Source organism: Ambystoma mexicanum, chromosome 8 (assembly GCF_040938575.1).
Source record: "Ambystoma mexicanum isolate Mex_15411 chromosome 8, UKY_AmexF1_1, whole genome shotgun sequence".
NCBI classification, from domain to species: Eukaryota; Metazoa; Chordata; class Amphibia; order Caudata; family Ambystomatidae; genus Ambystoma; species Ambystoma mexicanum.
Genome location: NC_090929.1, coordinates 1,596,207,343 through 1,596,221,786, shown reverse-complemented (window position 1 = coordinate 1,596,221,786; position 14,444 = coordinate 1,596,207,343). Strand labels below are relative to the sequence as shown.

Sequence of the window (14,444 nt, the reverse complement as noted above, 5' to 3'; positions counted from 1 at the left end):
TGTCGTGCTGTTAGCCCCCCGCTCCCTTGTGTCGATCCCTTTTGATCTGCTTCTCTTGCGAAGTACTTCTCCCTATGACTTGTAAAGTGCTCTGTCGCTTCCTGAACCTAGAGCCATACTAATAATAATAATAATGTATAATAATAATAATGTATAATCCAAGGCTTACCTGCTTTATTGGGCTGGCATGGAATGGCAGAAGCTTTTGCTAAAATGACCAGCAAGTTCAAGGCAACAAGCACCATGTCTTCTGTTGACTGCTGGAAACAACACTGGGTAATACACAAAAAGGGAATTAAACAATATTAAGATATTGTGTACTTTCATGCTGCAAATTATTCAGGGGAAATTGGTCAGCAATGCCACCTAGCTCACATGTACACAATCATGTCGCCCTATGCTAAAGTGCTCAAAAGCCTTTTGGGATCTCAGTCGAAGGGGTACGTACAGAAGGCATCAGGAGTAGGGTTGCGGCATCAGAGGGTCCTCTCCTCCCATATGGACGCTGCGCGGCTCTTCACCCAGGACCTTTGTTACAAATGGAGCCCTCTGGCCTTATCTGCCCCTTTTAAAGGCTCCCTTGTAAATGGAGCTCCTGCTTCTGATGTATGCTAACGAGCCTGCATTGTTCCATGGGAAGAGGGGGTGCTGTGGGCCATCCTACCTGTATCTGTTACTTCCTCTTACAGAAAGAAGCTGCCTAGAGATTTTGGAGCAGCTTTAGGACGTTTTATCATCCCTAGAAATGTCCAGCATTGTAGCCGTCCTATTAACTGTGGGGCCGATTCACAAACACTTGCAATTTACATGTGTTTAAATTATACGTGTGGCAGGATGGTACAACTGGATCTGGGGCCATATTAAAGAATTGCAAGTGCAAATGGCACTAGGGCAAAAATGACCTTCCTGCAAAAAACCTATTCCTTAGATACATGTTTCTACCTGGACAGGAGTAGTGCAAACGTTGCCCTGCTGCAAAAATGCATTGAAAATTGTGATCTTTAGACTTGGGCACTATTGCACTGACGCAACATTTCTGTAGTAGAGCCTATAGTAGTCACATAACAAGTTCCACCTACATTGTGCGCCAATTACAGCTGTCGAAAGAAAACAGGATTTAGGGCCTGATTCATGGAAATGTGCGCAGAAATCCTGCAAGGGCTGCGCTCGGAAAAGGACACTGCGCGAGCAGGCGCACAGAATAAAAAAATGCACACCCCGCGTATTGATGGAATTTACTGCGCAAAGTAATCATATCCTCAAATCGCACCCAGAACCCCCGACACGCCCACACGCAAACCATAAAAAGCCAGAACAGCTACCTTTACACGCTCACCGGGGCGTGAATACACGCACCCTTCAAACAGTGTGTGGGATCCCCCGCAAGCAGGCCTGCATCTTGGGGACCCTGCACAGTGTCCCCCGTAACTTTTGCCGGCGCTCCAACAACATGCGTATGGAGAATCGTAACTCGGTCTACACTTGGAAAATCTGTGTGCGAACCGCTGTAAACTGTTCCTGCACCTCGCTACACTGCCTATTTGCACCCCTAAGTTAGATCGGAACCCTGGTTGCATACACGCACCCCTAAATCTGACATGCTGCAAATCCTATGCGCAAGTCTACTTACGCCCGCCTTCGGGGAAGCGAAGTGATCGAGGGATTGGCGCGGCCATTACTATGTCGAGAGGCTGCACAGGTGTTTCCATGAACACATGTAATTTGGCGCAAAATGTGGGCATGCAAGGGACTGCCTGCGGGGCATCCCTCGTACCGCCCACTTTTTCACATCTTCATCCCCATTTTCAGAGACATTCCGAGCCTGTGCAAACTCTACGCAAGTCCTGGAAAAGTCGTGCGCAGTCGATTCCATGAATCGACGAATGGGGATTTGTGGGCCCATTGGCACGCAAATCCCTGATTTTACACGCAAATAATTCCATGAATCGGGCCCTAAGGCCTTAGTCTGTAACACTGCATGCACATTGAACACACAAATGGCCTATTTACAGAGCGTTTTCAATGTTGTTTCCTACTGAAAAACGCTTAAATCAGACCCAAGATGTACATTGCACATGGGTAATGTTTTATCCAGTGATTCACCTGTTTCTCATCCCTAAACATATTCAGGGTCGGACTGTGGCATAAAATTGTCTCGGCACAAAGGAAATAGAGGCCCACAGTTACAAACGCCAATACACTCCTTTTGGGACAGACTGTTAGAAAAGTACCCAAGGGGGATTTTTTAAATAAAATGTAATGCACATTTTGCAATGTAAAGAATATGATTTCAGGAACAACGGCCGAAACTTCTAGTTGCATAGTAAAGTAACTCCTCAAACTGGCCAACATTGACCAAACAAACTGGCCCAAACTAGCATTTTGCATTGTTTGGGTTGGGTATTGCCCTATTGCCCTGTAGGCCAGTCCGAGTATGAACATACTTTAACATTAAACAGGGACCTTCCTTTACACATGTGCAAAAAACACTTCCTACCAGTGGGCAAACATTTGCACACTAAGAAGACAATTTACGCTTGATGTGAAATCCGGATTTGGACAATTCTTGGCAATTTACATGTGTGCAAATTACAATATTTTCCAAGCAAAATCACACGTGTGCTTGGAGATTTAGGGCCCAATTCATGGGCTTTTTTGCACGGTTCAAAGTGACTTTGCACTGCTGACACAAACCCTTATTCATGGAGCTGTGCAAAGTGTATTTTTGCAGGGCAAAGTCAGTGACAAGTAATGTTTGCAGTACAAAATGACTTTGCACTGACTTTCACTGCAAAAATACACTTTGCACAGTTCCATGAATCAGGGTTTGTGGCAGCAGTGCAAAGTCACTTTGAACCGTGCAAAGGATTCGATTAATCGGCCCTTTGTTTCGTCCCCTACTTAAAATACTATCTCACTAAAAAGTCAGACTTTTTTCTGCATGGATGAGTAACCATGGCCCGAGACCTCACTTGGCTAGGTTTTGCCTGAAAAGGCTACCCATTGGAGCTCTAAATAGGTAAAGGGCCAGGTGTCATGATGCCTACCCCTGGGCATCAGGACCAAGCCCATCAGCTCCGGGAGCAAGCATCCAGATTCTTATTAAAACCCCAACAGTCCCGGCTGGGGGCTGTTTGGGTTCAGTCCTGGCGCCTTAGGCGCCAGGCTCATCATAGAAATCAGTCCTGGCGCCATAGGCGCCAGGCTCATAGACTTTACTTAGCTGATGCAGACCATGCTGCTAGTGAGTCCAAGCCAACGTGAGACCTGAATGGGACTATTTTATTACAGGGACTATTTTTTACTCGGGCGTGGTTCTAGGGAACTTCTTACCTGGAACTACTTTGGAGGCTATTTAAACCACGCCCGAACAACAGCACACGCTTCGCGTTATTCTGCATCCAGAAGCGTAACGCTAACCGTGCCTGCAGTCTGCATCCAGTCTTCTGCCACGCCCACCTCGAATCTGGAGCTCCTAAAACAAAAAGGAAAGAAAAGGACAAGTTTAGGAAACCAACTATTTTCGAATTCCTCACCTGATTCCGGATCCATCTCTCCTCCGGAGCGGCAAAGAACATCATTTCTGTACGCGTCGCATCTCCAGCTGCAGCGCCGTGCCATACGCACCAGTCCTCGCAGCATCTTTCGATTCGGCGCTGCCTCCATCATTTCTTCGCCGAACTCCGGCACCTGAGGGACAAAAGAAAACAAGGTGAGCCGAGAAAACCAGCAAATATAACTCTATTCACCATAGACTTACCTGATTTACCACCAGAGGCATTATTCTATAAATCTCCACATCTTCATGTGCTGCACCTGCAAAGAGAGAGAAAACAACACGTTAAACACGTGCAACATTTACCGGACAGCATCGGGTAATGCAGACTCTTGCCTGAGTGCCACCAGCTGCCACAAGGGCATCTTCTCACGATCTCAGCTGCAAGACAAGGAAGGAAGGGGGGACAAGAGTGAAACATTGGACATATTGAACTCTATGAACTTGATACTTACTGGACCTTGCCAGGAACATTAGAGTCAATACTCTCTGGAACTCTCCCACACCTTCAAACCAGTGAAGTAACTGGCATCAACGCGCCCCTGGAATCCATGCAGGATGGAGATCTTATCTTTCAAGAATATAAGGTGAGATTGCTGAGGGGGCACTTCGGAGGTGATTAGTTGGGAGGACTGTGAGGGGTGCCATCACTTGAATTCACGGGTGGCAAAATCCATCTCTCCACTTGAAGGAGAATACTTCTATGAGTCACGCAGACAAGATTAGGAGGGCCAGTCCAGTCAGTCATCTCTGCACTACGCATCACGTTGGTGGAGACCGCAGCCATCCGGATCCGACCGACGCCCTTGTGGGAGCCAGGTGAGCGTAACACCAGGAAAAGCAAAACAGGATGCACCTGTTGCTCTTATGCAAGAACACCTGAACCTCCTTTTTGTCATGCTTTATTTTTGCACATTGTAAGCTTGCATTCACAAAGAACTCTTGATGCCTTTTGTTAAGCCCCTATCATTTGTTTGCTGGAGAGCTAGGCACTCATTGCAGAATGTGTGCTGCAGTGCAAGTACAATTTTTCATGATATTAGCACAATGATAAACTTTGCCCTAGTGTTAATAGGGTATGATTTTAACACGAGGGCACGTTTTGGCCAAGTGCAAACATGCATTGAATTAATACAGCCCCATTACAGAAACTTTGCATCAGTGCAGGTGCAATTACACAAGAGCAAAAATTGAAATAGTGCAAAAAACATTCAATGCATTTGTGCACAATGGCAAAGGAATGGGACAGGGGCAAATATTCTCATGGTGCAAAAATTAATTGAATGAATATGTGTTTTGCACTAGGGGAATATGTACCCTAGTAGAAATTATTATTATTATTATTATTATTATTGTTATTATTATTATAAGATTTGTAAAGCGAAGACTATGGCCCAAAAACATCTAGGCGGTGAGGGGAGCAAAAAAAAAAAAAACCTCGGGTAAACTAACGGTGAAGGCCAAGCTGAAAAGGTGAGTCTTCAAAGCCTTCCTGAATGGGAAATACACAGCTAAGGCTTTCAAATATAGCAGGAGGGCATTTTCAAATATAGCGGGAGGGCATTTTCAAATATAGCAGGAGGGCATTTTCAAATATAGCGGGAGGGCATTTTCAAATGTAGCGGGAGGGCATTCTGCAGACTGGGGGCCAGCACAGAAAAGGAGCGGCCACCCAGGCGGTTTTGATGACATTTTGGAATTTTAAGCAAGACATGCGCTTCAGAACGAAGGCTGCGTACTGGGCAGTACCTTTTCAATTTCCTTGTCAGATAATGGGGGCCTACATTATGGAGGGCTCGGTGGACAGTACACAGAATCTTAAAATCGATCCGTGCACCCAAATACATTTCCAATTGCACCTACACTGGTGCAACGTTTCTGTAATGAGCCCCTAGAACGTTTACACTTTTTAGCTGGTCCCACAACCTGCATCAATGTCCAGAATTTCTTAAATCATACTTTGAAAATTGGACACTGCTATATTATCTACTAATCAGTCTTCATCGTCACATTCCTTACGATGTACTCAAGGACAGTGACGATGAGTTATGCAGCTAACTGTCAAGTAATCGGGGTATTGTGTCCTCATCAGTCTTCCCTTTAAGAGTCCTTTGTTAAAGAGTAAGAGCTGTGATGATTAAAACCATGACTAAGAGTAAAGAAAATGCCAGTAGTGATCAGGGTTTGAGCCCTTCGTCATTTCGCCTCTTCACAGTCGTTTGCTAAAGAGTAAAGACTATAATGGAGACGACCATGACTCGGAGTAATGAAGATTATCAGGTAAGTAATCAGGGCATGTAGAGACAAGCTAATGCTAAAATATTACTCATTTTCTGTATCTATTATTATCATAAATTGATCAAATATGAATACGGACTGCAACTTTAACATTCAAATTCTTTTCAATTCAATAAGACACATACAATGTACAAGTTTGCATACTGTTTTATGTACACTCAATTTATGGAATTCATTTTCATTTGATGGGCACACAGATTGTTTCATGGAGTTAACACAGAACAAAAGCTTTCTTAATTTGTTTGATAATTCATTGATTTGATTTTATTATTGCATATGTATGTATGTATGTATGTATGTATAGCATTTGTACACTGCAATATGTGGGTATATATTTTGTTGGTATCTTTCATAGAGCCATTCATCAAATTTAGCACATAAGATATTTGTAAAAATCGGAAGGTTTTTAGGATGTTAATTACCAGAAGGTAGACAGAATAAGTTGATGTCCTACATGCTTTTACAATGTGGACCAGAAACCACAGGACCAGCAGCTGCCACCACCGCCAGACCAGCAGCCGCCAGAAAACCAGCAGGCACCACCGTCTGCGTCAAGTCATGGACCTGGAGCCACTGTTCTTCCACCCGGAGTTGACAGGATGAAAGCTGCTTCCACTCTCATCTGCTACCACTGCAGCCAACAATGTTCTCTTGGCACATCGGCCAATGTCCCTGCATGTTTTAACATTGACGCATAGTACTGGCCGATGTGTTTGCGGAGAACTCACCATTCCAAAGCAGCTGCGTAATTCAGGGCATCCGGTTTGCTTTCTTCCTTTTCAGAAGCGACGTATGCGATTACTGTGCCTCCATTGAAGCGGAGGAAGAAGGGATAGCAAGGTATGAGGAGGACTGGGGTAATTGTGTGTCTTTGTGTGTATGTGGGAGCGTATGTATGTATGTGAAAGAGTGATAAAGGGAAGGAGAGTGGGGAAGAGGGAGAACAGAATTGGATGGAGGGTGGGCCGGGGTATCTGAAACACAGGATAAGGAGTGGGGGGGAGGGGCAGGAGAGATAGGGTAGGGAGGAAGCGTGCAAGGCAAATTATGCTTTCGCCGCAGTGCCGAAATCGGACTCAGCAAACAGAGTTTCGAGTAAACCGGCCTGTGGGAAAACATTATAGATGCAGAGCATATACAGAGATTCGGAGTTTGATGTGAGGATGCAGTGGCTGTAACATCTATCACTCCATTGGGGTCCAAGTGCCATCTGGAGATAGCTTTTGCTTTTTAGAATTTAGATTTTTTATTTTAGCCCAGCCTGAGGGTTAGGGTGTCTGTGCACACATTCAGTTTCCAATATTCAGGCACCCTAAGAAAATTATGTATATAGAATGAAAAGGCACGCTTTGACTGCAAAAAGTACAGAAGTGCTCCAACACGATTCCAGTTAGTACCCATTCACTTAATTCTCTAGGCTTGCAGTGTCTAACACTAAGGGCCTGATTTATGGAAAATGCAAATGAATCCCACGAAGTCCCCTGCGCCGAAAATGACATTGCGCGCCCCTGCGCACAGAGTTTTTTTTTTTACGCTCTCCGCTTATTCATGGAATTGTGTCCGCAAAGTAACCCTATGCGCAAGTAGCGACTGGAACTCCCATGATACGGCCACACGCAAAGCAAATCCAGCCACATTTACCAACCTTTGCGCACTCCTCGTCTGCCAAGTCATGCACCCACCAATACTGTGTGGCGTCCCCCTGAAACCAAGGCATCACACTGCGTAGGGTTCCCTACAACCCTTCAGAGCACGCCGACAGAATGCATACATAAATCCCGAACTCAAGACATACCCCAGTAAATTTGCATGCGAACCCCTGTAAATCAAACTTTCCCCCGCTAATCTGCATTAAATCTGCACATGCGCAACCCTAAACGCAATCAGCACACCAACTGCGTGCATGCACCCTTAAATCCCCTTTGTGCCTTACCTTTGCACATTGATTCAGGGTTCCCCGACGCGATGTTGCACGGTCAGATCCATAAATACGATTGAATTTGCACATTGCTGGCTGTGCGATCTCCTCATGCAGGCCGTCCCTCGACATGCCCACGTTATTCCTTGTTCTTCCCCAGAATAGGGAATATGCATGTTCCGCCCCCTATTTATTCCCTTGCGTAGGCCCCTGCCACACTTTGCAAGGAGTCTCATGCAAGGCGCTCTGCTGCTCGGCTGCTCGGCTGCTCGCAGAGACATGAAGGACCTACGCAAAGTCCCTGCAAGATCCCTGGAAAGACCAGCAAAGTTGATTACATGAGTCGCCAAAGGGGGTTTTGCGCGCTGAATGGCGCGCAAAGTCGCTATTCAGCCCACAAATGATTCCATAAATCAGGCCCCAAGGGCTCAATTCATAGAACAATGTACCTAGATCCTGCAACGCCTGCATGCCGAGAATGACTCTGTGGGAGCCTGCGCGCATACGTTTGTCTGCACGCTCTGCATATTCATGGTATTGATCCCGCAAAGTAAGCCTATACGCCAGTTGTGGGTTGAACGCCCCGACACGCCCTAACTCAAAGCAAATTCAGCCATATACACCTACCTCTACAGGCTCCTCGGGCGCCAATTTATGCACCCTGGTAACATTGCGTGGGGTCCATAGCAACCAGGCCAGCACCTCAGCAACACTGCACAGGGTCTCCCGTAACTGTCACTGGCAATCAGACAACATGCGTACCATTTTCTGTAACTCTGGTAAAACTCTGGTCAATCTGGGGGTGAACCCCCGTAAGCCCTTCCTGCACCCCCCTACACTGCGTGTGTGCACCCCTAAGTTAGATCGGAGCCCCATCTGCATGTATGCACCCCTAAATTCAACATGTGATCTCACCTCTGCGCGATTATTCCTATGCGCAAGTGATTGTACACCTGCCTTTGGGTGGCGGATGGAACGAGAGCTTTGCACGGGCATTTCCCCGATGAGAGGTTAAGCGGTCAGTTCCATGAATATGCTTGGTTGTGCGCACTTGTGGGTGTGAGATGGACTGCCTGTGGACAGTCCTCGTAATGCCCACATTTTTCCTTGTTCTTCCTTATTATGCGTGGAGTCTAACGCAAGGCACTAGGCCACTCGCAGAGACATCCTGAGCCTGTGCGGAGTCCCTGCAAAGTATAAAAAAGTCCCATACAGTCGATTCCAGAGGGGGTTTGCGCGTGCATTGACCCACAAAGTCCATATTTACCACGCAATAAATTCCTTAATATTCATCTCACCAATAAAGTCCAATGAGATTCGACCACTTGCTAACAAATCAAAAATAAAGTTTTCCCAGAAATGTGGTCTGGACTTCTTCCTGTGGGCTAGTTTTCAGTTATCCTCCTCCTCTATGACAGAACATTAAAGAGTTCACATTTGTATGCAGAGCTTAATGCCAGAATCCAGAATCCTCCCAACCACTCATCCAAGAGGGCTTAATATTACCCTACTTAACGGTAGTTAGTATGTAAACATTGGAAAAGTAGTGGATACACAAAAACCGCTGAGGTGAGCACTTAACCCGCTGAGCTATCTTAACACCAGTAGCAGCTATGAAATAATGCAATGCTTCCCAGAGGCAATAAACATGACAGCAAGATGTGTTAAGATGCGCATGTGCAAACATTTTCATTTATTTGGATGATATTCATCCAAAGTCTTCGAAACCCTGGCCCTGTAAACCAAAGATCGAATCAAATGAAATAGGGTAAATGTTTAATAAAGATGCGAGTGATTAACCCTCTAGCAAAAGGGTCCATCTCTCTGAGAGCTCAGAGGCTCTTTGGAATCATAGTGCAGAGGGAACCTCGATAACAGAGAAGCATCAGCTTGGCAAAGTAACTCCTCCTGATTAGAACATGGATTCCTCTAGGCGGCTCGTCTGAAACCTTTCCTGTAGATTCCTTTATCAGGAAGATGGAGGAGTTTACATTTCAGGCAAATATGGAAGAACTGGGAGGGCATAGTCATGAAGGGGCAGTGAGAGTTGCTCAGCCGGTACCCACCAAATTAAGAGGTCATTTGGGGAAATTAACGGGTATCCGGCTGTTTCGCGGACAGTAAATACTTTGTGGTATTTTACCACAAAGTAATTACTCCGAAATGTCACGAAAGAAATATAGGTATTTGTGGGTATGGGGTGAAAAGGGGGCCGGAGGGTTTGGAGTAGGGGCAGTAATGAAGGGGAAGGCGCGGCATGGGGATTGGGCACCCAGGAGGGGACCCACCTGCAAAATAAAGAAACAAACAAACAAACAAATAAAAAATAAAGAAATCGATCAAAAATGTCGAAGTAATTACTTTGTGGTAAAGTACAATCGGTGAAGTGGCATGGAACCAAATTAACATCCTCCAACTTCTGCACTGTTAGTACTGATATGTTCAACACCAATTGGTGCTATGCATATTCATGCTAACTCGTGATCATCCAGCAACCAAAGTTAATAACCCCCAGCCACCAAAATTAACAGCCCCTCCCATTCCACCCCTAGCATTCCATCCAAATTAGACAGCCATCGTCGCTATACCGTATTGGAGGGCATGATTCAGCGGAACATGACACAGCGCCCCCCCTTTCTGCGTCCCGCCCTCTCCCATTTCCAGCTCCTGGAGCCCATGATGCATTGCCGTTCCCTCCCCCCTCCCTCATCCCCATCCCTCCTCATCCCCGTCCATCCTCTTGCCTTTCCTTTTATGTTTTACCCATTCATGGGGCCCCCTTTGCAGAGGAATGCCTCCATTGAGCATTGCTCTGTCGGGGTTGTCCTTTCACAAGGGACACCGCTGGCAGGAAGCAACATCTGCAGCAACCATCTGATTGGTTCTCAGATTATGGACTAAATGGAGAAGGGAGGAAACAGAAATTCTGAGATTGAGCAGTTTTTGTTGGCACTAGACTACTGGGTCAATCCTGATTGATTGATTGATTGATTGATTGTTTATTTGTATAGCGCCTATACACAAAGAGTTTCAAAGGGCTTCAAGGGGGGAGGGAACATGGGACGATACAATTACATTCTTACAGGTCCTTGAAACAAATCAGAAGGTCAGAAATAACTATCAAATCATAACCGATAGTACAAGTGCATGGAACAAAAAGGGAGTGATGAGGGAGGAAAAAAGGGGGTTAGAAGATAAGAAGGAGGAGAGGGGAAACAGACAAGCTTTTGTCAGAAGTCAAGGGCCGGTGACAAGAGTAAGTGCAAAGAATAAAAGGAAAAGGGGAAAAGGAAGGGAAGATGGCTGCAGAAGGCAGGTAACTGCAATTACTATGCCTGACGGCAATTGGGGTAGTGCCGGAGATTGACAGAAGGAGGGATGGAGGGGAGGGTAGGTGAGGGTGGAGAGGGAGAAGAAGAAGGGGGAGGGAGAGGCAACAGGATGATAGAGCAGGAAGGAAGAAGACTTAGGAGGGAGAGGAACAGGATGATAGAGCAGGAAGGAAGAAGGACGAGGATGATGGAGCGGAACAGGATGATGGAGCCGGTGGGGGCAACCAGGTGGACACAAGGGGGCACATGGATGGATAAAGGGGCATAGGGGGGACACAGATGGACACAGGGGTAATCGGGTACAACACAGATGGAAAAAGGGACTTCATCTGGAATCACAGGGGGGTGGAGGTACACAGAGTGAAAACGGGGCATCTGGGGTGGGAGGGGGGTACACAGAGAGACAACGGGGCATCAGGGGTGGGAGGGGGGTAGGGGGTACACAGCGAAACAACAGGGCATCGGGGTGGGAGGGGGTACACAGGGAGACAACGGGGCATCAGGGGTGGCAGGGGGTAGGGGAGTACACAGGGAAACAACAGGGCATCGGGGGTGGGAGGGGGTACACAGGGAGACAACGGGGCATCAGGGGTAGGAGGTGGTACACATGGATACGAATACCTGCTTCATATGGCATTAGTTGAGATTTAATCTTATGCTTCAACACTATGGGCCACTATTGAAAATACATGAGCACCTGCCTCTCATGGTATGCGAATTACCTCAACCTTTGTTTGTTTTTTATCCAGTCTATGCTTGAAAGCAGGGAGACTGGAAAATGCGTCTCCTGCTGCTGAGGGTTCTTGGGAATGTAGAAGAAGAGCTAGCTAAAGAAGCACTAAAGTGGGTGGCATGATAGTGCCACGTTTGATGGGCACACCACTTCACAATGCAATGTTCCTACATAGTCCACAATCTCATTACAAAATATGGAGATTATGTCTCCCCTCCTCTCCAATAGCATATAACTTATTTATAGGAGAAGCAGCAACATTGTTTTGCTACTGTGTGAGCGTATCTGCTACGAATTAATTGTAATTAAATAGTCGTGGACCAAAGCCATATTGGCATCTACATTACTAACCGATGGTCAATAAGAAAGTGGATGAGTGGCTACAGTGGACAAAAGCAGTACCATAACATGCAGCTTTGGGAGTGAAGCACAGATGCCTGGTAAACTCATGGTGCATTTCACAGATCCTGTCAAGATGGGGTGCCATATCCTCCCCAACATATTATTGAAGAAGCCTATATAGGACGGTAACAATCACATAGCTATACAACATACAATATAGCCATATCAAAGACACAGATGCAACATCACATAGGTAAACTGAGAGGCTGCACAGCAGAAGCCAAACAGAGGGTCTCAACACAAGAGGACCCAGGATACATAGAGGCGTTGCAGCTCAGAGTCAAGAAGCCGGCCGCCAAATGTTCAGACATAGAAGATTAATAATGGATGAGCAATCTCCTCCTAATGGGGCTGTCATAGAGCATTGAGAGCTTTCTTGAGGTACTCATTTCATTCCTCTGCAAGAACAAAGGGGCTTTCAATCAATCAATCGATCAGCTATTTGTATAGCGCTCTTCCACCAAAGGCATCATGGTGCTCAGACATCCAGCATCCGGAGCAACACACGAAAGTGCGCCAAGAGCTAAGGGGAGCTAAGTGAAAAGAAACATTTTGAGGTTTTGTTTGAAGAAAAGAAAATCCTCAATGTTCCTCAACCCCAGAGGCAACGAATTCCAGAGCCTGGGCCCTGCCACCGAAAAGGCACGGCCACCCAGATGTTCTTTCCTATATTTAGGTATTTGCAGCAATTCTGCGTTTAAAGATCTCAATGAACGTGCCGTAGTATATCTCTCCAGTTTCTCCTGGATGGCTAAACACCCCTTACCGCTCAAAGCACTGCTTTGCTAGTGTATATCAGTTCTTGGAAATGTCTTGAACTAATAGGACCAGCCAAGATTGTGAAAACCTAGTTTGGCATCCATGCTAAGGAGCTCTCCTGACAGTAATTCTGTAGTAATTGTAATTGGTCATTTATAACACGCTTAATACCCAGAGGTTTCTAAGCGCGGACCGGGGATCGAACCTGTGTTGCTCTGTGTCGTCTTGCTTCCAAGGCGAGCACGTTGCCCCTGACCTATCCTCCCGAGACTGTAGACTAGATGGTAGTCACAGTAAGGGAATTGCTAGGAGAGAGAGAGAGAGCCTTCAGGCAGAGCATTCGAAAGCGGAGTAGGCCTGCATAGGAATGACAGAGGCAGGAATCCACTTGGGGAAATCAGGGCTACACACACTCTGGAACGGTTGGACTTGGGTGCAGAGAGGATCTTGTAGCCATCAGGGAGGAGAGTGTCAAAACTCATGACAGAGCTGGCCGTGAACCATGTCTCGGTGAGACCGAGTAAATCAAGGTCAAGTTCTTCAAGGAGGCAGCAGATGTCAGAAGAGTGTTTGACAGCTTAGCGAGAATTTAGAGTGGCAATATGGAGAAGGTTGCACTCCTTAAAAGATTTCCGGGGATGGGTTCAAATAACAGGTGCCCTGCAGAGGTGTAGAAGAAGGCTGAGGGGGGGGCAGAAGAGGAAGGAGGAAAGGGCCAAGGTAGCCAAGGAGGAAACAGCAGGGGGAAGCAAGGAAGCCGTGGAGGGAAGAGAGGGGACAGCAGGAGAAGGAAGGAAATTGATGAGGTGCAGGAAGCGTCTATCAAAGAGGAGACGATTGGCCTGAGGGCCTTGTACCAAGACGGTACCATACAGGTAAATATTAATGATGACCTTAGAGGAGTCGAAGGTGGGCAGGAAGGCCTCCCATTGGGTGCCACCATTAATGGGAGAGGAAGAAAAAGGAGAAAGCACAGAGACCATGTGAAGAGTCCATAGGTCTGGCAAGGGAACGACAAAGAGGATGTCAGTGAGAGTTTCCTTGGAGGAGGCACTGGTATAGGTGTCCATGATAGGGAGGCCTAGGGAGGCCTGGGTTGGAGACCAGGATGCCCTTTTCAAACTTCTTCCTACCAGATTTAGAGAGGAGAGCAGGATAATCGATAGAGAAACAGTTAGAAAAGATAGGAGAGACAGAGAGCACCATAGAGTAGGTGGGGAGAGGAGAGAAGAGGAAAGGGGGATAAAAGGGGTGGTAGGGGCAGGGAGAACACTAGGGAAAGACGCAGGGAGGGGCACAAGCAGAGGAGACAGGGAGAGACGAGGCAATAGTAGACAATGGAACCAAAATGACAAGGGCTTGGATAGTAGTAGAACAGTTTGCTAAGTGAATGCTTTGCTAAGAAAGCAAAAACCAAAAACAGCACTAATTTCACAATGTAGTTTA

At 46.5% G+C, this 14,444-nt stretch overlaps 1 protein-coding gene across 1 annotated transcript in view; it reads right to left on the bottom strand.

Moving 5' to 3' along the window:
* TECTB (tectorin beta) overlaps window positions 1-8,028 on the bottom strand; it is a 241,620-nt gene extending 233,592 nt beyond the window's left edge. Inside the window, exons 1-2 of the mRNA XM_069612212.1 lie at window positions 7,788-8,028; window positions 170-272 (exon numbers count right to left, since the gene is read on the bottom strand). Coding sequence (XP_069468313.1) covers window positions 170-272; window positions 7,788-7,904 — 220 coding nt within the window. The 5' untranslated portion in view covers window positions 7,905-8,028. The remainder of the gene's footprint in view (window positions 1-169; window positions 273-7,787) is intronic.
* Between the last annotated feature and the right edge of the window lie 6,416 nt (window positions 8,029-14,444).